The 26,880-nt window shown below is 32.9% G+C and overlaps 1 protein-coding gene across 8 annotated transcripts; it reads left to right on the forward strand.

Moving 5' to 3' along the window:
* Positions 1–2,011: 2,011 nt before the first annotated feature.
* On the forward strand, positions 2,012–25,078 carry LOC127738898 (uncharacterized). Of its 8 annotated transcripts, none has more exons than XR_008000204.1 (4): positions 2,012–2,432; positions 2,777–2,943; positions 20,707–20,839; positions 24,310–25,078. XR_008000204.1 is itself a non-coding variant. In XM_052250381.1 (3 exons), exons 1-3 carry the CDS (start codon positions 13,844–13,846, stop codon positions 24,779–24,781), a joined length of 636 nt encoding a protein of 211 aa, XP_052106341.1. In that variant the 5' UTR covers positions 13,832–13,843; the 3' UTR covers positions 24,782–24,845. The 8 variants fall into 8 exon arrangements, 1 of the variants encoding a protein (XP_052106341.1); XR_008000207.1 differs by lacking the exon at positions 2,012–2,432 and adding an exon at positions 12,281–12,323 and having other exon boundaries at positions 2,510–2,943; XR_008000210.1 differs by lacking the exon at positions 2,777–2,943 and having other exon boundaries at positions 2,023–2,432; positions 24,310–24,845.
* Positions 25,079–26,880: the final 1,802 nt, after the last annotated feature.

A 26,880-nucleotide genomic window follows, 5' to 3' on the forward strand; every position in this document is an offset into this window, starting at 1 on the left:
AATGAGTAATTGAAATGTTCAAGCTGAATTAACTATCCGTTATAAAAGATTATCGACTCCATGGTCATTGTTGGTTTCAATAAGGCCTAACCTACATATTGTGTTTACTCAGAGTTCAAGAGAGGAACATATAATAGATCCTTTTAGTAAATAATGTGTTGTTACTGTTTCAAAAAACGTTTACTTTTTAATGTATATTTTTTTAACAGAATTACTTAGGAACAATGTTTCTTTTATAGAACAATATAGGAAATAATAAAAATAAATAAACATTTTTTTACCAAACGCCTTATTTTTTTTTCTGATGACCATATTTTTGGATGACACAGTAGCAAATGCATAGTATTATAATAGATGAAATGAAAATATGCAGATACTTTTTACATGTACAAGTCTTAATATTGTCTTGTCAGTAGGTTCCTCTTTTAAAAAAGCCTAGACATGCATCAGAATCACAAGGCTTAACGAATTTTATACCAGTTCATTTATTATTAACATTTGAAGATTCGTATAATTTCGTGTTAACCATTTAGAAATTCATATTGATTTGGAATCAAGAAATGTCGAAGTCCTAATGAAATTGTCTGTTTTTTTATGACTTCATCATTCTTCAACAACAGCAAAAACAGACGCTCGGCTTGAAAAAAACCACCACCAGCCATTTTTTTTTTAATAAAACCAAAGCAAAAAAACATCTTTAAACTAGACGGGATACTTACCATGTTTACCTCACAAAACCTATTTACCATACAAACAAACCATTTCAAACTACGATGATATGAATTTTCTTCCTGGTTTTGAAAGAACGATTCTTTTTTTAGACATGAACGCGGCTGTGAAAGAAAGCACCCATTTTTCATTGTAATCGTAAGTTTACGTTACGTTTACAATCACCTTTGTGAAACACTTGTAGGTAAAATCTTACGCTTAACGTAAGTTTAATCGTAAACGTAAATCGTACGATTCTTTGTGAAACGATGGCCTGGTATCTATAATGAGTTTATTTCATAGAGCCCGTAAACTTTGGTACGAATAAACTTGTCGATCCTTGGAATACACTTATTCTAAAAGGTTACCACTTTAACACTGCAATTAGAATTTTGAATACTGTTGTTATCGGTAAATATATTATGCTATACAGTTATTAACACTTTTTATAGTCGTGCATCCTGTCGATACTTACATTATGGCATTTCATAAGGCCATGGTTTTTCTCAGACTGTTTATGACGTCTTTAACTATACTAAATCCATTGGATTTGTACTGATTAATATTTTGACTTGGGTACATAATTTTTGGTTATTTGTTATTGGCATTGAACTAGCTTTCAGTATCTGCAAGTACTCTCAGATCGGTGTTTTCTGCAAGTACTCTCAGATCGGTGTTTTCTGCAAGTACTCTCAGATTGGTATTTTATGTCTAACGTTTTTATAAGTTGTATTTTGTGGTGCGTAGTATCGATCTGATGACTGAAGTCCCTTTCAACTTATATTTAGAGATTATTTAACAACATTGTACCATATTAGTGGGAGGGTTATCAAACGTAGGTTAGAGGAGAGTTAACTCACTACAAACGCCACATTCTGTTTGTACCTGACAAAATGTGAAATAATTCAAAAGTAAAAACCAATAGCCTGATTTGAGGCAAAACAACAAACGAAAAACAAAGATAACAGACAGCAGCCTACGACAACCACTGAATTTCAGGTTCATGACTTGGAGCCGGCACACATAAAGTGTGGTGGGCTTTAACATTTTGGTGAGCGCTTAATCATCCTCATAACCTTGGATAATGATGTATTAACACAACATAGGAACAAACAGTAAACATCAATCGGAAATGGCTTGACTCGTCAGATTGGCACGAAGCACAAACAACAACTAACATAAAGACGAAAGACACAAAGTACCGATTATAGAGTACTCCCATTCACTGAAAATGTGTTTAAATATACAATATCAATTTATAAATAAATCTTGTTCCCTAAGACTTTAGTATCAATCAGTGCACACACCTGCTATTTTCGATTGGGAGATTTACGCCGTAGAAATTTGTTCAGTACGCTGCAAACAGTAAATAAGTGATAATTTTAGATTATCCAACGCAAGTGCTTTTCCAACTATATTTTTGTCCCGAGAAGTTCCAAAGGATGTTCCAAATAACATATAGGTTTACGATAGCTGATAGTGTACCTTCTTTTCTTGATCTGCTGATGAAATCTTGTGAACTATGGAACTAATCTGAGGTTTTCTTGCATTGTTACTTCACATTGCTAAATGTACGATAATATATCTGTTTACATGGTTTTCCAAAGCGATGCCAAAAGGAATGAATTGATGGTTTATGGAAGGCGAGTCGTAATTTTTTTCTTCTTCTAGTAAACAAATATACTTAGCAAAACGTTAGTGATCTACACAAGAAAAAAATACAGGTAAAAGTAATTACAAAATATATCCTTTATTGTTGATAATTGGACGTTTTTACTTCAAATTATTATTGGGTATATTTCACGATTATGAAGTATGTAGCTAAAATAATTACGTGATAATAAGCGCCTTTAATTAATGTTGTGATTCATTTCAATTTGACCATATGATCAGGATAGCAGGTAAAACACATAGACAACAATGCTTCACGATCAATACCTGAACAGATGTTGAAAAATGTTATTATTATACCGAGCCATAATTCATTCAGTATTTCTGCTTTCTTTACAAAATATATAGTACACGTGGAGTATATTAATTATGTTTGTTTGTGTATGATTTTTTACAGTAAAAGTAAAGAATGTGAATTATGTGGTATTGATACAAACACAAAATGCTGCATCTTCATATGTGATGTTTAATTCTGGATGTATATAGCTTGTTGGAGATTCATATTACAGTGTTAAAATTGTTGATTTTTGGTTCGATAGAAAAATGCTTAATGTTGTTTAAAAGGTGAGTGCTTTTGAATTGTAAAATCGATAATCATTTTTGCTATAACAAATTGCTATTGTAGCCGTAACTGGATTTAAAATACAAAACAAATATAGGTGAGCTAATTGTCTTTTTTTCTTATTTATTTATGACTAATTTTGTTTACTTGTTCTCAGAAACGATTATATGTTTTCATAATTATTTGAAATTGAGCAACGAACTTCCTTTTAATGACAATTCAAAATACGCGAAACTTTTGAATTAGTTATGCTGTTGAACTCTTATTTCATTTTGACTTTTGACATTTTGTCTTTTCCTTTGCTCACTGATTCGTCAAACTATTGAACAAACATTGTTACAATACGCAGTATCAACTTTGTTACGTAACAGAGAACTGTTTTATCTAATTACATTTGCTGACGGCCGTATGACAAACTTTTTCTTGACAAATAGCTTTACCTTGCGACCACGTGTTTTGTCTTACGAGCAACTTTAAATGTACTGAACGATTATTTTTAAAACCTTACACAGTGAGAAATAAATTTCCATTATACAATAAAATGATTTACACCACAAACAATAACATGTTTATGACCTTACAACTAACACTATTGAATCACTTTACTTGCATTTCAACCAATTTCATTACCTTGCGACTAACTTCAAATTCACTAAACCATTGAATACAACATTACCTAACGATCAAATATATCACCTTCCTATGTTTGCTTTACTGTTCAACCCAATTAATTAATTTTCTATCTAAAATCGCATTACTTGTGAATGTGGGTTTAACTGTGTGTAAAAGGGGTGCATGCTCTTTAAAATAATAATTTGTATCAGATGTCATGTGAAAAATTAGTTCCCATCCATTAGAAATTAGGAAAAAAATAAATACAACATTGACTTGATCTATATGTTATTGACACTTTTTTAACGACAATTGCATGACCTCACGACCAACCAACCACATTACGACAAATCGTATGACGGTACGACTAATTGTATTACTTACCTTACGACAAATTGTATGACCTTACGATGGAATACATGATCTTATGACCAACCACATTCGCGCCTTACGACGACTTGCATGACCTTACGACCAACCAATACATACTAATCTCCCGACCAAACACATTACGTACCCTACGACAAAAACTGCGATCTTATGGCCAATCATATTACTAACTTAACGACGGGATGCATGACCAAAAGATCAACCAAAATACACACCTTACGACGAATTACTTGACATAATGACCATATTTCTTACTTTACGACGGAATACATGACCGTATTACCATCATCATTACATAACGTATGACGAAATGCATGAACTTACGACCAGCCACATTATGTCACTAATGAAACTAGAGGCTCTAAAGAGCCTGTGTCGCTCACCTTGGTTTATGTGCATATCAAACAAAGGACACTCTCCAACATTGTAGACGAGAATCGACTTCATGAAAACAATCTCTATTTTGTTGATCTTGTATTACTGATCTTCTAGTCTTTTAGTTTCTCTCTATCTTCTTTAGTTTTTGCTCAAAACAAAAAAGAGGGTAAAAAAAATCCTCATTTAAGGGTAATCACTCCTATGAAGAGTGACAGTCTACTAACTATATCGGCAAAATTTGACTTTTTAATGGATCTTGCCTTGCTGATCAGTTTTGTGATTTAAAGTGTCTATTGATCTATTATAATTTAAATCATATAAGGCATAACGGAAAAAAAATGTTTCTCTCTAAATATCATAGTTTTCATGATAATAGGCAAAAATGGAAAAAAATGGTAAAATTTGTCATTTATGGGCAATAACTCCTATACAATTTGTCTAACAGTTTTGACTTATATGGACAATTGGTAGAGCTCATTATTTTGAACATTTTTGCTCCTTTCAGATTTTCTCTATTTATGACGGTTCAAAAAATAATAGACAAAACTTGCATTTTACTCCTATGTTCTATTTTTAGCAATGTCTTCCATGTTGGTTCGTAGGCAGGGTCATCGGACACATTTTTAAAACTAGATACCCTAATGATGATTATGGCCAAGTTTGGTTAAATTTGTCTCAGTAGTTTCAGAGGAGAAGATTTTTGTATAAGATAACAAAAATTTAAGAAAAATTGTTGAAAAGGGCAATTACTCCTTAAGGGGTCAATTGACAATTTATGTCATGTTAATTTATTTGTAGATCTTACTTTACTGAACATTATTGCTGCTTACAGTTTATCTCTATCTATAATAATATTCAAGATAATAACCAAAAACTGAAAAATTTCCTTAAAATTACTATTTATGGGGAAGCAACCCAACAACGAGTTGTCCGAATCGTCTGAAAATTTCAGGGCAGGTAGATCTGAACCTGATAAACATTTTTACCCCCATGTCAGATTTACTCTAAATTCTTAAGTTTCAGAGATATAAGCCAAAAACTTCACCCCTATGTTCTATTTTTAGCCATGGCGGTCATGTTGGTTGGCAGGCGGGGTTGTCTGACATATTTTTAAACTAGATACCCCAATGATGATTGTGGCCAAATTTGGTTAAATTTGGCCCAGTAGTTTTAGAGGAGAAGATTTTTGTAAAAGTTAACGGACGACGGACGCTAAGTGATGAGAAAAGCTCACTTAGGTGAGCTAAAATGTATGACCTTAAGATCAATCGAATGACTTTCCTTACGACGGATTACATGACTAAAAGACCAACCACAATATATACCTATGACGAAATACATGACCTTACGACCAATCGTATCACTTTCCTTACGACGGAATGCATATCCTTATTACCAACTGCTTTACCTAACTTATGACGCATGGCATGACCTAACGACCACCTTCAGTATGTACCTTAGGAAAAATTGTATGACTTAAAAGACCAATCAAATTACTTTCCTTGCGGTAGAATACTTGATCTTATGACCAACCACAAAATATATCTTATGACGAATTGCATAACATTACATACATAACGGCTAATTGCATCATCTTGCTAACCAACCGCCATGCGCAACTTACAACAAAAATGCATGACAAAAAACCACCAACAGCATTACGCACTATACAAAGACATGCATGACATTATGACGTTACCAGTGGCGAATTCAGGGGGCGACAAAGGACGTATGCCCCCCCCCCTCTTTTTGATAAGTAAAAACTTCATTTTTTTTTGCATAAAATCGTCCAAAAAATGTTTGGACTCGCTTCGCTCGGCACTTTACATGGTATATATTCAGTTTTATGGAAGAACTCCCCTCTTTTCAAAATTCCTGTATCCGCCTTTAGTTACTATGCTCGAACTATAAATTCACCACAGCATCAACTCCATTGCTTAAATGTATGCTTCTTATTGCTAATAACTGTTTTAATGTACGTTCAGCTACCAATTATCGTTATGGCAAAACATTAATACTTGTATACACATGACGTCTACCTTGCTACCAAATTTTAAAAAAAAAATAACGACTAACTATAAAATTCAGGTAATTATATGAATATATCAAAAGAGTTAGAAATCTAAAAATATTCTTGGAGACACTCATTACAACATATGGAGATAAAAAAAGATGTAACAGAGACATAAAAAAAAACATTTGTCTCTTGATGTAGCTAGCTTTTTTTCAGTAAAGATTTTCTATTCGCGTTTTTTAACAATCTTTTTTCAGTCATTTAAATCGTAAAGACGTTATAAAAGATGTTCACTACAGTCTGTTAGTCTGACTGAAATCAGGGGCGGATCCAGCCATTTTTAAAAGGGATGTTCCAACCCAGGAGAAAAGGGGGTGTTCCAAATATATGGCCCCATTCAAATGCATTGATCGTCAAAAAAGGGGTGTTCCAACCCCGGACCCTCCCCCCTTTTGGATCCGCCACTGGAAATAGAATTAGTGGTACAACTACCATTGATAACTAGCCTTTCTGCAAACGCATCAAGTTAAGTTACTAGTAATGATTCTTGAATTTTTTTATTCTTTATACTTTTTGGCCATTATTCTCTATTCTTTACATTTTAGAACCTCGTTATTCTCTATTCTTTATTTTTTTGTTCCATTTTTCTCTGCTTTATATTTTTTGCCCATTAGTCTCTATTCTGTAAATCCCCATCCTTACCCTCAGTAACAAGAAGCAAGTCTTGAAGCCTGTAACTGTCGATTCAATGTACGATTTTCAATTAATTATCTATTAACAATGAACGTATGAGCTACTATCGTCTATTTTGTGTGATCCCAACCATATATCAATCGGTTTCTTTGAACCACCAGCATACATTGATACATGTACAATTAATGATAATGATTGTATTTATAATCAAACAAAAGTATGATAAAAATGGAATCATTGATTTAAGAAATATGATTGATTCACAATGACGATGTGACAGGACTTTCCGATTTGATTCTAAATGAATGATACTCTTTGTCAAATGATGCCTTTGAAAGGAGGGGGGAGGGGGTCCATTAACAGGTGAACAATTTTTAATTTTGCTCAAAACAGGTAACAGGAAGTTAGTAAATAACAGTTAACAGCACATATATTTTCAAAATAACAGATAACAAAAGTTTAAAGATGCCTAAAACACTTTAACAGTTAACAACAATGTCAATTTTATAAATCAGATAACAGCTATTTAGTCAATAACAGTTAACAGCACATAAATTTTCAAAATAACAGTTAACAAAAATTTAAAAATGCATAAAACAACTTAACAGTCAAACACAGTGTCAATTTAAAGAAAACAGATACCAGCTAATTAGTCAATAATAGTTAACAGCACATATATTTTCAAAATGACAGTTTACAAAAGTTATAAAATGCCTAATACACCTTAACAGAAAAGATCTTGCCCCCCCCCCTCCCTCTGTAAACACTTTCTGAAATAAAGTTAAAGAAAACACTTCGCTGTAACTTATCATTTTATCGATTTGATTTAAAGCATATGGAACTCTCTGTCAAATATCATGATGCATATACACTTCCTGGAGTGAGGGGTAAAGAAAACACTGCTGTATCTGATATTTTATTCCGATTTGATGATAAAAGCATGATTCACTCTGTTAAATAATATCTACACTTTCTGCAGAGAGAGGTTAAGAAAACACTATGTTGTAAATAATATTTTTTCCGATTCGATTCTAAATGCAGTATTCTCTCTGTCAATTGATTTCTGTAAACACTTTCTAGAGTGAGAGGTAAAGTAAACACTTTCTGAATTGAGAGGTAAAGTAAACACTTTCTAGAGTGAGAGCTTAAGAAAACACTTTCTAGAGTGAGAGGTAAAGAAAACACTTTCTGGGTGAGAGGTTAAGAAAACATTTTCTAGAGGGAGAGGTGAAGAATACACTTTCTAGAGTAAGAGGTAAAGACGACACTTTCTGGAGTGTGAGGTAAAGAAAACAAGTTTTGGAGTGAGAGGTAGAGACAACACTTTTCGAAAAGGGAGGTCAAGAAAACATTTTCTGGAGTGAGATGTAATTATAAAGTGAACACTTCTGGAGTTTGAGGTATAGACAACACTTCTGGACTGTGAGGTAAAGACAACACTTCTGGAGTGAGAAGTTAAGACAACACTTTCTGGAGTGAGAAGTAGAGAAAACACTTTCTTGAGTGAGAGGTAAAGACAACACTTTTTGGTGTTAGAGATAAAGAAAACACTTTCTGTATTGAGAGATAAAGAAAAGATTTCCTGGAGTGAGAGTAAAGTAAACACTTTTGGAGTGAGAGGTTAAAACAACCCTTTTCCGAAGTGAGAGTAATGAAGACACTTTCTAGAGTGAGAGGTAAAATAAACACTTTCTAAATTGAGAGGTTACGTAAACACTTTCTGAATTGAGAGGTAAAGTAAACACTTTAGAATTGAGAGGTAAAGTAAATACTTTCTGAATTGAGAGGTAAAGAAAACACATTCTGAATTGAGAGGTTAAGACAACACTTTCTGAATTGAGAGGTTAAGACAACACTTTCTGAATTGAGAGGTTAAGACAACACTTTCTGGGGGTGAGAGGTAAAGTAAACACTCTCTGGAGTGAGAGTAAAGAAAATTCTTTCTAAAGTGAGAGGTAAAGTAAACACTTTCTAGAGTGAGATCTTAAGAAAACACTTTCTAGAGTGAAAGGTAAAGAAAACACTTTTCGAAAAGGGAGGTCAAGAAAACATTTTCTTGAGTGAGAGGTAATTATAAAGTGAACACTTCTGGAGTTTGAGGTATAGACAACACTTCTGGACTGTGAGGTATAGACAACACTTCTGGAGTGAGAAGTTAAGACAACACTTTCTGGACTCAGAAGTAAAGAAAACACTTTCTTGAGTGAGAGGTAAAGACAAAACGTTTTGGTTTGAGAAGTAGAGACAACACTTTTTGGTGTTAGAGGTAAAGAAAACACTTTCTTGAGTGAGAGATAAAGAAAAGATTTCCTAGAGTGAGAGTAAAGTAACTTCTGGAGTGAGAGGTTAAGACAACCCTTTTCCGAAGTGAGAGTAATGAAGACACTTTCTGGAGTGAGAGGTAAAGGTAACACTTTTTAGAGTGAAAAGTAAAGACAACACTTTCTGGTGTAAGGGGTAAAGAAAACACTTTCTGGTATGAGAGGTAAAGACAACACTTTCTGGAATGAGAGGTAAAGAAAACACTTACTGGTGTAAGAGGTAAAGAAAACACTATCTGGAGTGAGAGGTAAAGAAAACACTTTCTGGTGTAAGAGGTAAAGACAACACTTTCTGGAGTGAGAGGTAAAGACAACACTTTCTGGAATGAGAACTAAAGAAAACACTTTCTTGAGTGAGAGGTTAAATGAAGTTGGCAACTGTAGGTCACTGTACGGCCTTCAATAATGAGAAAAACACAGACGGCACAGCAAGCTACAAAAGACCCCGAAACGACAAATATAAAACAGTTCAAACGAGAAAGTTAATGGTCTCATTTATGTACAAAATAAACGAAAATACAGCAACAAACGACAACCAGTCTTCTGACAAAGGACAGGCCCATACAGGATGTGGAAGGGTTAAACTTTTTTTTTGTTAGTAAACAAGTGAAAAATACACGTATAGAACGTTACTAATCTACCATTATACTTGATTTTTTACTTGACTTTTATATGTAAATATGTCCACTGATTTATTTTTGTAAATCAGAATAACGGTGTTAAACATAACAGTTTTATTGATTTCATATTGTGACTATACTGTGTAGATCGATCCTGTTTTTTCTTTTGTACAATGCTTTTTTAAAGGCAATGACCGTCAACGAGCAACATTTAAATGACACCAGCTTGGTCTTGCACATGGCTCTGCTTCCACTGCACTTGTTTAAACATTTACAATATATAAACTGTATACAAAGTTTAAAGTATGATTGCATGAGAAATCCACGATGGTATAAAAATCAGCCATATACGAAAACCTTGAAACAATTAATTTAAATTGGTTATATCCATGATCGATTGATGTGTGCTTAACTTCCAGTGGCAAATATTTCCTGTATGTTCAGGACGAGCCCAGTCCAACTGAAACTTAAAACTAAAACTATATGTTGAACTAGATCAAAGACAGTGACAATACTATTCACCTAGTAATCTCGAAGGTGTGGATCATTCTCTCCATATTTCCATCTAATTTACTTTTAAATCTTAATAGATTTTATGTTTCGATTGAATAGATATCCCCCCATAGAGCAATTTTACTAGTCACTGTAATCTTTTTTCTGTGTAAAAACTTCGTCATAACCCCCCCCTCCCCCCCCATTCCCTTAAAATCCAACCAATAAGGAACATCTCACCGCCTCTAGTACATAATGTTTGTATACAAAAAAGTAATTAACAAAAAATCTAAGGTAAATTCAAAAAGGGGGAAGTCCAAAAAACTGATTAAGGATGTTCGCTACTTTATTTCAAAATAACAAGCTTTTTAAATGACTGATTTAAAATGATAGTATATAGATAAAGGGACTATAAAAGCAGAAAAAAAATGAAGGGTCCGTGTGCTTGTTTTCGAGATATAAGTCATTGAAAATTTTGCGGGAAACGATTCTCTCTAGATTTTTCATACTGTTTACATTGGCCGCTTTTTTGTTTCAAAAACTATGAAAAAATAACAAGGATTTTATAAGATTTTCAAATATGGCTTTTAAAACTATACGTAATAAAATTATAAAAAAAGTAGGGGTTAGCGGGCAAATTTGTTTAATGGCAATACATGGATAAAACCAGAGGATTCCGAAAGTCTGACAAAAATTCAAAAACAAGAGGAGCAAACATCCTTAAATCAAACGTTATAATATATCAACCAACGGAATGAATAGAAACAAGCGTCATATTACTGACTTGGTTTAGGCATTTCCCGAAGAAAATGGTGGGTTAAACTTGGTTTATATATACGCTAGTCTTTAATAGATATTACCAAAGACATTTGATACTGAGATTAAACGGTAAAAGGATTCGATTAAGCACAATGTAGTGATGTTTACTGGGGGCGAAATGGAATTATTTCACACTTACAATTTCAAACGCATAATTGATAATGATAATAATGATATGAATGAAAGGCGCATTTTGACAAACCAATAAATTTATTAAAAGCGAGCAGATATGAAACACAAGCATCAAAAATTTTCAATGATCTTACATAAAGATAAACATGAATAATTTGCTGTTTACATTTTACGCAAATTAAAATGTAAATAAGTAACCAAACTCTGTAAAATATTGTTTCCAAGCTACTTTCGAGGATTCACAGTCCGAAGGTATGATCCATCCAATTGTTAGTGATTAGGTACCAACGATATAGTTTGTCTGCAAATGGAACGAATACAAAATCTATTAAAATTGAGGTTAAAATTACTCATTCAATGGTAATGCACTAGATCCTAAAATATTTCTTATGGTAACCATTTTCTTCCTTTTCCTTATATGCTTCCGATGTTTTATATATGCTTGTCCATCCCGAGTACTTGGTAAACATCCCTGGATTTTTTTTTTATTTGTGCTCTTTTCTTTTCTTACTTTTCTACTTTTCCTTTTATGTTTCCGATATTTTATATATGCTTGTCCTTCCTGAGTACTTGGTAAACCTCCCTGATTTTTTTTTAATGTGTGCTTTACTTTTTAGCGTTGGTTGCTCATTTTTTGTGATTTTAAAATTCGTGGTTTCCTAATCTAAAGGATAATAAATAATTTTATTGTTTGTGCATCAAAATGAAATGACGCCATTGGTCGAATTTCTTTTCTTGATAACCAATCACAACGTTTTTGCTGTACGCTTTTGAACATGTATTATAATATTTTAAATTATATGCTGTTTTTTTTGTGGTTTTTTCTTTGGCACTGCTTCACAAAATGTCTGGTTTATTTTTTTTTCAGATTTGTTTCTTCTTGGAACTGCTTTGAGAAAATTCTAGTCTATGTAAGCTATACTTTTATTTTTATTTTTGAACGTACCTTGAAAGATTATTAAGAAAAAAAGTGCGCACCCCAAAACGACCCTTTTTGATTTTATCAGCTTTTCAACGTTTGTATTAGGTTTTGGACTTTCAAATATTTTGGCCTCGAGCATCACCGAAGAGACATTGATTGTCGAAATGCGCATCTGGTGTAGAAAAATTGGTACCGTTAATGTTATTAGTATGTTTATAGATCAGCATTGGGAATTGTTCTGACATCATATACAGTAACCTCAATGATCCAAAGACAAGTATTTCTGACAGTCGGGTTCCATTGGGAATAGTGTTTCTCACTAAAATAGCAGTTAATATCATAAATTCTGTAAAAACTTCAAAATTAAAAATTAAAAAGCCAACAAACCAAAAATGAAAATATTTCAATCCCAAGAACGGGAAAGGACCTAAACAGAACAGTAAAATTAGTTTATTGGGATTTTCTAACAAAATATGCCAAATTAATTATGTTTGTACATAATACTGTATTCTCATAGAGAAAGAGTATTAACTCAGTTATACAGTTGTCTGTTAATACCGACAAAAAGCCATCATGATGATAAAATTATATGTTACGCATGACAGAAGCATTATTTTTATGAACTTTATACCTTAAAGTCAACATCAAACATCAGTTAGACGAGTTATGATCGTCCCTGAATTTCCCATTCTGGTCAAAATTTCCGAACAGAAAAAAGACGGGAAACATACGAAACAAATCCAAAATGACAGTTACAATATATTTTAGAAATATATGACAATTTCAAATAATGTCTATATTTCAAAATTTATTTGAATAATAAATCGAAAACTCTTAAGACGGCTTGGTTTGTTGAAGAATCAGTAAAAAAATTTCTACCTTCAAGAATTTATATTTTAATTCACTGCGAATTTGTATGTAGGACTTTTGTTTTCGCTTTTCATCAATCAGTATAATATTTACTGCTGATAAGTAACGTTAAACGAATGGCGTTGTTGTTTTGCTTTAGATGAAGTGCTGTTCTTGGCATCGTTCATTAATAAGTAAACTATCTTATATAAACAATAACTCATACTTTCTATTAATCAGTTGATTCTAAAGTCAATATAATTTAATTATTTATCTTATTCAACAGATGCTCTTTGCTGATACTTATTTTTTCTGCTTAAGCTCTGACCGTTAACTTTTATCTTGATAAGCAGACACATACCAAGAGAATAACACCACAAGAACGACCTTCAATAGCTCTCTTAGCTGATAATATAATCTGTATTAACTATCACCCATTAGATGCATATATAAATATATACTATAGATTTTTCTACGTCACGATTTTGACGTTGAATTTGCTATACAAAAACCTTGTTTGAGATGGCCAGTTTTGTATATAGCCATGGCTGGTAAGTACGGATTAATTCGTGCATGTAGTTCGTGAATCAGTGACCAAAAACGCCTTTGTAGAAAATACATAAGCGACCAGTAATCAAAGCTTTGATTATTGTGCTACTCATGATGATTTACCTACGTTGTTTTCGGAATGGTAAGCATGCGTAGAATTGTCGTTCAATATTCTTATTCTTTATACGATTTAATGTAAGATTTGGTATAGAAAAGGACAGATGATGCTTTAATAGTGATTACTGATGTCGGTATAATATCTTCCGTTCGTTTGATCACTAGTGCTAGATTTTTTAGGAGTTTCCAATCTTTGTTCATAGTTTAAGTTCTCTCGTTTTTTCCCTCATTTTTTCCTTCATGACTATTAAGAAGTTTGAAGGTTATTCAGTCCAGCAGGTAGGGGGCTATTTATTTAGTATATTTGCCAAAATTTTCACTACCAGAGCATGCTGCAAATGTTTTTTTTAACTAAATAATCAACAAACTCTTCACAATGAAAATTATCTCAAGTGTTTCACTGCAATCTTCAATCGACTTTTTTAAAATTCAATTAATCTACTTCGTTTTATTTAACAACACTACATGAGCAAGCATGTTTTGAATCATTTTACATTTAACATGGATATTGTTCTTAGGTCTTTTAAAACCTTAATTCGTGTCACAATTATATTCGGTTGGTTAAATATGTAGATACGTTTGAATTCTGTTCGGAACAAAGAAGGTAAATATAAATATGCATGTTTAAAAGTTTATCTGTATTTAAATGTACATTTTCTTTGCACACTTATTTTTAATGACAATTTTAAATTTGTCTATAAAGTTTTCATTCGTGAACGGATCTTTTTGTTATATTGCTTCTATTTGATGTATCCGGGTAATCAAGATTCCCAAAATATTGACACCCGTACAAGGGGACATAATCGACCAATTTTACTGGTTAATCCCATTCACAATAATAAGTAGATTGATTGATTGAATGTTAGTTGCTTGACGTCCAGTTGCAAATATTTCATGCATATTCAGGACGAGAACAAATTTACAATAATACAATAGCCTGGTCATGTAATAGAGGCCGTCCGGAATAAAGGTTGGGGATATTTTGGACTGGCACTGTAAAATAAGGTTATATTTGACTGGGACGGAAATTTTGCCTTGCAACTAGCCACCTATGTACCCCTTCATTGAGTTGTTGCAAGAGTTCTTAACGTACAAAGAGCGTGGTTCTCTGACTAAACGAGGCATCCGATTTAACGTGCCCATTCTGACCGGATGTGGCTGCGTAATTGTACATTCCGCTCAGCCAAACGGACGCCCCACTTTGGCGAGGGTTTTTCTTCAAGTCGGGAGAAGACCAAGAGTGAATAATATTTCTATTTCCCAGTGAACCTTGGGGGATAATTAGTACCAGTACCAGTACCAAGCCATGACTATGACAATCTATCACCACATTTTCTAATGATTATCTGTTGACGAGATTTTTTTTGTCATCTTGTGTAGGCAGAAAACTCGTCATTTTGAGACAAGTTAGTTTGAACGCATTACAGAATCCATTTTGAGACAAACTAGATTAACGACAATAAAGAATCCATTTTGAGGCAACCCAGATTTACGACATCTTTGTGCATGTCTATTTCAAAACAAACTAAATTAACGAAATTCAAAAATCCATTTTGTTTTTATTTGACTAAATAGAACAGTGTCATAAAAAGTATATATTCCAATAGACATAAAACACTCGTCTATTGTTGAATACCGAATGTTCACCTTTAAATGGCTTTATCTTTATTTGTATCGATGGATTGCTGTCCCATGACGTATTCAATACATCAGATTATGTTCAGGCTGACAATTACACTTTTCATATTCTATAGTTATGATGAGAATGAACGAAATGGACATTCTTACTAAAAAACTATTGTTAAGGCATTTACCTATATAGATGGATTCAAATGTAGGAGCATATTACAATATGCTTCTTCTTTTAGGTTTGGTGCATTTCTTGTTTCCTGTTTTCGCCAAGAACGTTTACACCGAAGCCTTTTTTCTTTCTAAAATATACCTGTGTTATTTTCGCAAGTACAACGAAGGACGTTATAACGTGTTTACAATAACTTGGAGTTAAAAAGTAATTTACCGTTTATTAACAGCTCTTAGAATAGATTTTCTTTAAGAGATATAGTTATCTCTAATATTGTCTTATTTTACAATGATCAAAAGAGTTTCAATCGATAAAATTAACTTATTTCAATGATCTTTGACTGCATCTTTTCAATTATTTTAATTTGATATACAAAAAAAATCCAAACGTCGCATTACAGACTATAAATACGTTGTTTATGCGCAATATCAAAATATTCAGACTTTACGAACAATAAAGTTCAATTGTTTGTTTACTTAATTGTATCATATAATGGTATTAATTTCATTTTGACAATCATTACATACATTTAAAACAGATTATACACATTGGTTTTATCTTACTCTAAAGTGACATGCAATGATGGACGGAAAATTAAAAAAATAAAGAAACTAAGTCATAAGTCACAGAAAAACTGACAACACCAAGAAACGAAAAACGACGAATTTTAAAAGACAAACAAGTCCACAATACACTGCATAGAAAACTAAAGACTCAGCAACACGAACCCAACCAAATAAAACAGGGGTCAACTCAGGTGCTCCGGAAGGGTAGTAAGGGTTTTCCCCCATTTCCCAATTTCTTTGTACATATCGTCTGGGACATAATATATAGTATAATAGTCCCAGATATCGTTAATAACTTAGATACGTATAATGCACTGTTTCAACGCCGAGAAATTTTTACCATGTGGTTTGATTTTCGGGGTACTCTATTAGTTTAGATTATCCGCATGTTATCAAACTTCAAAAAGCCTTTTGTAATTCAAGTTTTTGGAGTGAAAAATCCCAGTTTCAGCTAATGAAATTCTCTGGAAACTTAGTTTTTGGTAAACATTTAATAACTTCATAGATTTTACATCGTTATTCTTTGGTCCTCTGCACTTTAAAACAGCACAAATGGTCAAGTTCAGTTAATTCTTTAAAATCATCACATGCACATGTCGAATATCTGGCAGAGAGGTTTTTTGAAAGAATATCCGTGTTCCTCATGTTTTAGGGCTTTTAGAGATATTGACCCAGTTATTTTGATCTTTAATCAAATACTAAACTACAAAAAGTATTTTTAAACGCAGTGCATGTACGAACAAGTGAAACTTTATCATAGATAACAATTCACAATTTGGACGGAACTGTTCTCCCGTATACTTCAGTTAAACTCATTCCCTCTTCATGGGACGGTCAACAAATACCGCACTTACTAAATTTGTAAAACATCTTCAGAAAAGTAGTGCTACATATAACGGGGTTGTAATGTTGCTATTTGGGATTGGACATTAGTCTATGATAAGTATCTTGGAGATGACAAGAAGGCACCAAAGTTACTGGCATGACAAAAACTGCAACATGAATGTTCAATATTTACTAAAAGAGTTAGAAAAGGTGATAAAAAAACGTTGGACAATAAATGCAACACAGTTTTCTCTGTTTGTGCAAATAAGATTTCTGTAGGACCCAGAGTTAAGTCAAAGTTGTGTTTCCCTTTGTTTTCCTTACACTTGCTGTGGATTTTTGGGGGTCTGGGCCCGTATGCATAAAGCTACTTAAGGGAGCTACCATTTGATTTGTATGGGGGGGGGGGGGGGGGGGGCTAGGATGAAATTTAAAAAAAAATAGGCAGGACAGGAGTTTTGAGTAAAAAAAAAGGCAGGATGAGACACTTGCAAAAAAAAAAGCCAGGATGACAATTTAGGTAAAAAAAAGTCAGGATAAACTTTAAAAAAAAGGCAGGACCGAATAGAGTGAAAAATAAAAAGGCAGGACAGAGATTACAACTAAAAAAAAATGCAGGACAAAATTTTTCATCCTAGCCCCCCCATAAAAATCAAATGGTAGCTCCCTAAGTTAAGATATCCAATCATAATACTAATTTATCGTAGGACATGTAGAAAAACCCGTCAGTTCTGAACAAATCTTAACTTAAGTAGCTTTATGCATACGGGCCCTGATGTATAGAAAACAAAATCAAAAACACACACACTGTAAAATTCTTTTAAAATTAATGAAAAAATATTTGTAAGGTGATATCTGAATTTAAGTCGTATGAATTAGGGGGAGAGTTAGGCGCCCGCTGATATGTTTAACTCTGCCACATTATGTATGTGTCTGTCACCAAGTCAGTAGCCTGTAATTCGGTGGTTGTCGTTTGTTATTGTATATCATATTTGTTTTTTTTTTTCATTTCTTATTGTTTTGTACACAAATCAAGCTTGTTTTCTTGTTTGAATTGTTCCACATTTGTCATTTCGGGGCCTTTTATAGCTTGTTATGCGAGATGGGTTTTGTTGATTGTTGAAAGCCGTATGGTGACCTATAATAGCTTATTTCAACGTCATTTGGTCTTTGGTGGAGAGTTGTCTCATTTGCAATCATACCTCATCTTCTTATTTTTATTTTATATGAAAATCCTCCATCACTAACAGGTTCAATTTAAACTGATGTGTAGTTTGCACGATACTTTTTGAGCAAATAAAATATTGATGTTAAAAATTGGCGTCTAATTGTTTGCATGTTTAGTTTATTATTTGGGTGTGTTTTTATTTTTGTTTCTGGCTGGTAGGTTTTGTAAATTCGATTTGACGCAAAACAAAACAAAAACAGATATGACATAATAGCTCAAATAGATGAGGGTCTGGACTGGGTTTACAGAATAACGAATTATAGGCAAAATTAAATAAAATAGAGAGAAAAAAGGGGAAAAAATTAAAAGAATAGAGAATAATGGGGTACTGAAATATAAAGAATAGAGAATAATGGGGAAAAATAGAAAAAATCTGTCAAAAAATTAAAAGAATAAATAAATGAAAGACCTCCATCCATACCCTCATAGATGATCCGATTTACGAACTATCAGTTTTCTATAACATTACACAAAATATAATTGTCATGCCATCACAACTGTAAGTATTGATAAAACTAGAGTTTGTAAGTGTCTCTTCTTTGATATTTCATTACAAAGCTATTAGTTTTAAAATCTGATCAAAACACCGTTTAATTCATAAAAAAAATAATGTATTTAATATTGGTTTTTGGTTTGAATTCCGTTTGGGTCGGTTTTCTTGCAATTCAGATGTATAAGATAACATATATATATTTGTTTAGGGGCCAGCTGAAGGACGCCTCCGGGTGCGGGAATTTCTCGCTGCATTGAAGACCTGTTGGTGACCTTCTGCTGTTGTCTGTTCTATGGTCGGGTTGTTGTCTCTTTGACACATTCCCCATTTCCATTCTCAATTTTATGATGCAGGAAATAAAAATACAAAAAAACATTTTCTTAGCACACAACATTGATTACTTTTTAGTCTTGTTTATGTCACAGAGACCGATCAAGATTCAAAGGGGATCGAGATGGCGGTCTTTTTTCCCGATTTTTAATACATTTCAACATGGAAACCGGTTTTTTTTTTAGGATTGAATTTATTGTAGATCTGTGGTTTTAATTCCATTATGAAGTTCCTATGCAATAAGTTATTACATGCAGGCACGGATCCAACCATTTGTAAAAGAGTGACCCAACACATGAAAGTCATATAAAAGGGGAGGGGGGGGGGGGGGTCCAACCAAACGTCGCCCGGAATACTCTCCCCCTGGATCCGCCACTAACAAGTAGGCCCAGTGTATACTTAGTATATAGGGTTATTGCATGAATATTTGTGAATACTTTATCACAAGTAGATTTATTTATGTAGCACGAGCTTGTGAGTTTAATACATTTTACGAGAGATAGTATTCGCAAATATTCATGCAATGTCAATTTGTATAGAAAAGCTTAAAAAACTGACCAAACATGTTTTTCTTCTCACTGATGACGTCACAAAATTTGAAGCTTTATTTTCACTAGAGCAATATGATATGCTATTGCACGCTAATTTATTTTGTGTTCTGTTTGAATTATGTTTCTTTCTATTAATTTGATTGATAGTATGCAACAACAACAGGAGTGAAACAGCGATATGCGATTGTTGTTGAACCAAATTAATATTGAAAATCAAATGTTTACCATCGTGTTAAATTTGACCAATTATGCCTGAGCTGCACACGTTTTACACAATGCGAAAGTTGTGCGAAACTAGCACCACCTCGCCTCGAAGGTTGAATATCGTTCGTTCTAATGACGACAACTATTTTACTTTAGCTTACAAAGACCAAAGACTGTTGATTTAATTTAAATCCTTCTATATTCTAACTCCATAAATAAGTAGTTCACTTTCCCTTATACTTTACCCTTGGAAGGGGAATTAAACATTTAAAACACAGAGGTTTGATGAAATGCTGTGTGTTTATTTAGCAGGAAAATGATGTGTGTTTCAAAACAAACTGAACAGAACATGTATTTATCACTTTAGAATGTTTGAAAATGGCAATCAAAAGGAAGGAAAAGAAAAAAACACCTGTTTTCCGAACTAGAAATTAACTAAGAATTTAACATTTAATTAAGATTATTTTGCATACTTCTTTATATCACAAATAACATTTATGTTGCTATTTAAGTAAAAGTGCAAAATATTGAGTCAAAAGTTCATGTTAAATTTTCGTGAAGTAATTCACTTAAACCGCATTAAAGTCACATTTTAAACATAACATGGCCGTCCATTGGGAAATTACAACACGATATGGTCAAATACAAGACAATTAAAACAGCATACATCACATTATTCCTAATTTCGATGATAAAGGATGAATGGTTTTATTCTGATCTAATTCACGTGATAGTATTGTGCCTTTCAGAAATTAATTAATTAGAGCAGTATATGTGAAATTGAACATGTGAGAGTGACTTTCATTTACCCTAAGTTTAATTACATATCAGAAAGTCGTTTTCGTTTCTGTACTTTCAGGTGTTGAAATAAAGTGGCAGGAAATTGCAACAGACATGGCAAGCGATGTGAATGTAACGGGAATCGTATTTGGTGCCATTTTTGGAGCTCTTTTTGTTTTTACGTGTATTATATCGGCCATTAAAGCCGTCAGGTAAGTGGTGTTTTTTTTTTTTTTTAATTATTATTAGTATTAAAAATATCATGATTTGCTAGATACAAAAAAGTAAGGCAAGCATTTGAGCAAAAAAGGAAAATATTCACATGTTTATTGAAATCAGCATTTAATATCTCTAAATCAATGTACGGTTTATTTTTTACGAAAGTAGGTCAGAATTGTTGCTGTTAATTACACCAAGTTCTTAAGGGATCACACTCCCACACAAAATAGTACATTATTGAACTCCGATGTTTATAAATAATGCAACGAACAAGGTATATGATAATATTTTTTCCATAACATGTGGGAAACAAACTATAAAAAATACTCAATTGCCTTGTACTCTTGTATATGCACGAAAAATATACTTGCTAGATTTCCCTTGTTTTCAAAGTTAAACAACTTTTGGAAAATAAGAAGGGTAGGGAAATACAATAAAAAAAAAACGTAATATTTCAAACGAGCAAGTACCGATCAGCATTTTTTTTTTAATTTTTGAAGAAAAAAATTGTTTTAATACCTATAACATCAAATGAAATTGAGATAGAATAGGTTTAAATATTTACTGTTTGCCTCTTTTGCTGGTATTTAATCTGTAATTTCCTGAACGTATGAAATATTTGCAACTGGAAGTAACATAAACAACCGTTATTTTCAAAGAAAAAAACAGCCGTTAATGGTTTGGGTAGATCTAATAGTTACTGTTGTCGACTAAATTGTAATGGCTTTTGACAAAATTGACCATACAACTGTCATGGTATTCTCTATTTTCAAGTATTAAATCTGACCAAAAAGTGAGGCGAAAGATACCAAAGGGACATTCAAACTCAAAAGTAGAAAATAAACTGACAACGCCATGGCTAAAAAAATTAAAAGACCAATAGACAAACAACAGCACACAAAACACAACATAGAAAACTAAAGACTAACTAAATTATATTATAAGTGTGTTGTTAAATGACACACGTGGTGTTGAATTTCAAATATATTATATTCTATTTTAGTAATACCCGGTGAAGACTGCATGTGTTTTATTTATAGAATCATAAATATTTTGAACTCATTTTCACTTTTTGATCTTCCCAAGGTCATATTTACATCAATATAGATACGAATCAATAAATAGATCTTCTCTAATACATATAGATATTTGAACATGTCAGCTTCTTAACGATGAATAACATCAATGTTGTCATCCGACTTTATTCAAGAGGTCTGGACAGGGGTCCTTCATTTCTGTTTTTGAGGCCTGTTTCTATATCTTAAAAAATAACGCTTTTTTCTGTAAAATTCTTATGATTTTTTTATTAATAATAGATTTGTGTGTATTGAAATGATTTTTTATTTTGTACATGGTTCATTTCTGTTATCAGCATTATGTTACCTAATTCTTTTATATTTCACAGTTATTCTTGATTCTTGTATACCCCACTATTCTCTATTCTTATTTGTTTTTTTTTTTTACTAATTTTTCTCTATTTATTAAATTTTTTTGCCATTATTCTCTATTCTGTAAACCCCATCCAGACCCTCATTCAAGACAACTTTAGTGAGGTTTACAGGGGCTTATCAGTCAATGGTTCTCTCCAGATAAAAAAAAAACATTTATTTAGTCATCGAGAATGGGCAAATGGTTTAAGAATTGAATGCTTCTTTTTGTAAATTTATTTGGGTGTAAAAGCGTTGACCGAAGTACATTCTAAAAATGTGCGCACGGTCAACGCTTTTACAACCTTATAAAACTACTAAAAGAAGCATTCAATACTTAGGGAACGACAATTTAACTTCAAAGGGGGGGGGGGGGGGGGGTCATGGTTTTTTCCTAAAAAAATATTCTGATTTTCCCCATACCTTATAATGTTAAATTTTGAAAAAAAATAATTTGATTGATAGCGTCGAAAATCTACCAAAAAAATGTTCGTGCTTAGCGCGAAAAAAAATTTCTGACTCAGACAAGAAACTATTACCCCCTCCCCCCACACTTGAAGTTAAATGATTGCTCCCTTGTAATTACTTTTTTTTTTTGCTAGGATCATGAAAACACGATTTCTATCAAGTTTTTCCATTATTTACCTGTGCACTTTATTGTGGAAGCTCGTGTCATCATGAATGTTACATTTCATTTTGAAATGAATGTTTATTTCAGAATGACGCGAGATTGCTGTTAGCCAATCAAAATAACGTATTATAATGAAACATACATGTAATATAATTATTTACCTGTGCACTTTATTGTGAAAGCTCGTGTCATCATGAATCTTACATTTCATTTTGAAATGAATGTTTATTTCAGAATGACGCGAGATTGCTGTTAGCCAATCAAAATAACGTATTCAAGAACAATGTGGGTAAAAAGGCCATTATAATGCATAGTATTGAACTGAAATTGAAATTCGATCCGCTCGGGCATAGCTTTTTGGTTGTTATTAAACAACCTACTATATTTATAAGTCTTAATTATATAAAGGAACCCTCAAAAAGACTACACATAAGTTTCAGAACTTCGAACAAATAAACCCAGGTTATAATTCTTAAAAAAAGAAACAAAGGAAAAGAAAGGACATGGGGGAAGATATAGATCATGAAATCCTAGGAAATAACTTTTATAGGTTTTTTTTTCATCTTGACAGTGCTGGAAGGCTTCAACGATGAGCTACAAAACCCACAACTTAGATTAAGGTCACGACTGGCGGCCCCTAGTGTCAACCATGCTTTGGATGCACACATGCACACTATTACACATTACTTGCATTTTATTTATCAACATGATAAACAAGCGGTGTGACTCGTATTTTATTTGGCCTTCTTAACTTTTTCGATTCGAACGCTAGCGTCACTGATGATCGAGTCTTCTGTAGACGAAATGCCCATCTGGCATACCAATTTTTAATCCTGATATCTATGTTGAGTTTATCGTACAGCTATTGTACAACATGTACTTTATTCTCAACTGAACATCTATAAAATGTTCTGTTAACATCTTAATGAACTTTCATACATACGATGTTCTCTCTTATTGTTACGTCTTATGACAGATCACAGCAAGATAATTACACAGACAACCAAAACGATGTTTATGCAAACATTTGAAAGAGAAAAAAAACAATGAAATAGAACACTGTTAGTCTCTGTTTTACACAGTAATATGTGACCGATTCTTTTCTAATAAACATTTTTTTTAAATCATATATTTAATTCTTATTTGACGAAAATGAGTAAAATGAAATTAAATGCAAAAAGGATCGTCTCGCTTTGCTTTCCGTAAGCATACAACATTTAAACACATATTCAAACTTTTTTTAATTCTGCTAGAGGTTACGTACTGGTACAGATGACCTTCACGCAAAATGTAATACGGTCAAAGAGTTTACAAGAAGTGAAATTAAATTAGATGCACTAAATCGTACTAAGATAGCGTTTCAATTGAATTTCAGATCAAAGAAAATATTTTTTTTACTTTTCAGAGATAGAAAACTTATTAAAGAACGGATTGCCGAGAAAAGACGGACAAAATTAGAAGAAAGTGCATATGACAATTATACCGAGCTAGAGACTCGTGAAATTGAACATCCAGTGTCATTGCCAAATATATCCATTGAAGTTCCATTAGGCCAAAGTCCTTCATATAGCAAATCAAAACGAATGGACAAATCATGCACAAAGCGTTCAGAAAAGACACAAAAATCCCCCATTAGATTAAATGTTCCAATGGGTGATACTCGTGAAACTGCACCTCCGTGGAACTATATTCCTTCTCGGAAGGCTACGAAAAACATTATCAGGAGAAATTCGTACGACATGGCCATAGGGCGATATACAGTATTATGCAGTAAATATGGTGGAACGCCTATAGTCAATGGAACTGCCACAAACTGTAGTACGATAGCTTACGAAAATAGTGCATACTGTGAAAATTCATCAGATATTGTTTTATAACTTAAAAATCATTGTATAATCTTCACAACTATGAAAATATCTTAAAAATTACTTCAATATCGAATACTATGTTATATAATATTATGTTGCACTCAGAAAAACGTGATCAGGTCCACAAAATTATTACATTGTGACTTCATTTTGTGCTCTAGAAACCGCCAAATTAATTGTACGGATGAACTCTTACAAAATTTTCAGATTTTAATGTAACGTGGGTAACGTCTTGTGACCAGTCGATTCGCTCATGTAAAATAACTAACCAATATCCATTCATAAAGAATCTCATCAGTATACTGATACGGTTGCTTTTTAAAAAAATAGCTTTTCCAATTATTAATATTTTTTTATGATAATATTTCTCTTCTAAAACAACTTTTATCATGGTGTGAATAGTCTTAACCCCAGGATGACTGTGCTATAATAAACATGGGATCCTGGTTCACTGCTCAACAGAGGACTACTATACCCCCCCCCAAAAAAAAAAAATTATGACCCTCAAGTTATATCATCTTTCGTAATCACCGAATGACATAATATGACATAAAGTGATATAATATGGGGGTCATAAATAGAAGATGGGGGTCATAAATAACTTATGTGATTATGACCCCCATATTATATCACTTTATGTCATATTATGTCCTTTGGTGATTACGAAAGATGATATAACTTGGGGGTCATAATTTTTTGGGGGGGTCCAAGAACCCCCTATAGTAGTCAGAAGAGGTTTGGTCAGAATGACTGTGCTATAGTTAGCATGGTATCCTGACTCACTGCTCGACAGAGGAGGTTTGGTCAGAATGACTGTGCTATTATTAGTTAGCATGGGATCCCGACTCACTTCTCGACAGAAGCGGTTTGGCCAGGATAACTGTGCTATAGTTAGCATGGGATCCTGGTTCACTGCTCGACAGAGGAGGTTTGGCCAGGATGCCAGGCTAGGTATTATAATATGGTTACCTGGATATCAACTGTCAGCAAGATCAATACTGAGTCTGGGTTCATTTTGGCTGTGTGGGATGTATATATACGCAGCCACGTCCGATAGGTTTTAATGGTTTCTGTGTAAAATTTGATATATCATTACGTGTTGCTGCATTGTACTCTTTTGCGTGCGCGTTTGAAAAAAACATAAAAGAACATTCGAAAAAGATTACAGTTTAAACACGACATTCTGCAATCACAGAGTATCAAAATATCAAGTAAAGACTTATATTTTATCTTCACAAAATCATTTTGGTGTGAATAGTCTTAACCCCAGGATGACTGTGCTATAGTTAGCATAGAATCCTGACTCACTGCTCGACAGAAGAGGTTTGGACAGGATGACTGTGCTATAGTTAGCACGGGATCCTAACTCACAGTCATCCTGGCCAACCTTCCACATGTACCATGTACATCATACCGTGGTTTGCAGATCTTTGATCAAATAAAAAAAATCCACATAAGACTATTTGGTAACAAAGTTACTTATAACAAAGTCACACAGATAAGGCATATGCAGTATTTTGTACGGAAATTTGTCTTTGAAGAATGTATAATGCTAAAACATACGAAAGTTGGGATCCTCTTACAAAAGAGGTTATATAACAAAAAATAATGAAGTTTCATAGTACTGTCAAATTCGTTAAGGGGGTATAATACGGGCAAATCTTAGTTTTTTGAAGAAGTGGAAGGAGAAGTTATTCGAGTTTTTTTTCATTTGTGTTTCATCAAGGCAAATTTTCAAAACACCTACAAGCCAGCGAGGAAGTAAAACACATTCATTAACTAATGAAGCTAAACAGGTTGATGCTATTTTTAAACATCAAACGTATTTCCGTTTATTGTTACCTATCGAACTATCCATATGTATTGAATGCATACATTGTTTTTATTTTGAACAACAACAAAAAACGACTATAAAGGACTACATTTCAAATGTCTCCTAATATTAATCGATTTTTTTTATTTATGTGAAATCAATTGTTTTATTTTTTTAACACGCAACTGAAGAATTGATAAATCATTTCAATTTAAATGTCAGATTAAGAAGGATGAAGGATTTTTGTCTTAGTTTTAAAACAACACCATTTTCTTTTTATCATTATACATATAAA

The sequence above is a fragment of the Mytilus californianus genome, unplaced genomic scaffold (assembly GCF_021869535.1).
Source record: "Mytilus californianus isolate M0D057914Y unplaced genomic scaffold, xbMytCali1.0.p SCAF_4, whole genome shotgun sequence".
Classification (NCBI taxonomy): Eukaryota; Metazoa; Mollusca; class Bivalvia; order Mytilida; family Mytilidae; genus Mytilus; species Mytilus californianus.

Bases quoted from the DNA above. Each gene is read 5' to 3' on its own strand.
- LOC127738898 (XM_052250381.1), top strand. From the start codon at position 13,844: ATGATGATTTACCTACGTTGTTTTCGGAATG. The intron at 13,875-20,706 runs GTAAGCATGCGT...CTGTACTTTCAG, and splicing joins CCTACGTTGTTTTCGGAATG to GTGTTGAAATAAAGTGGCAG. The intron at 20,840-24,309 runs GTAAGTGGTGTT...TTTACTTTTCAG, and splicing joins TCGGCCATTAAAGCCGTCAG to AGATAGAAAACTTATTAAAG.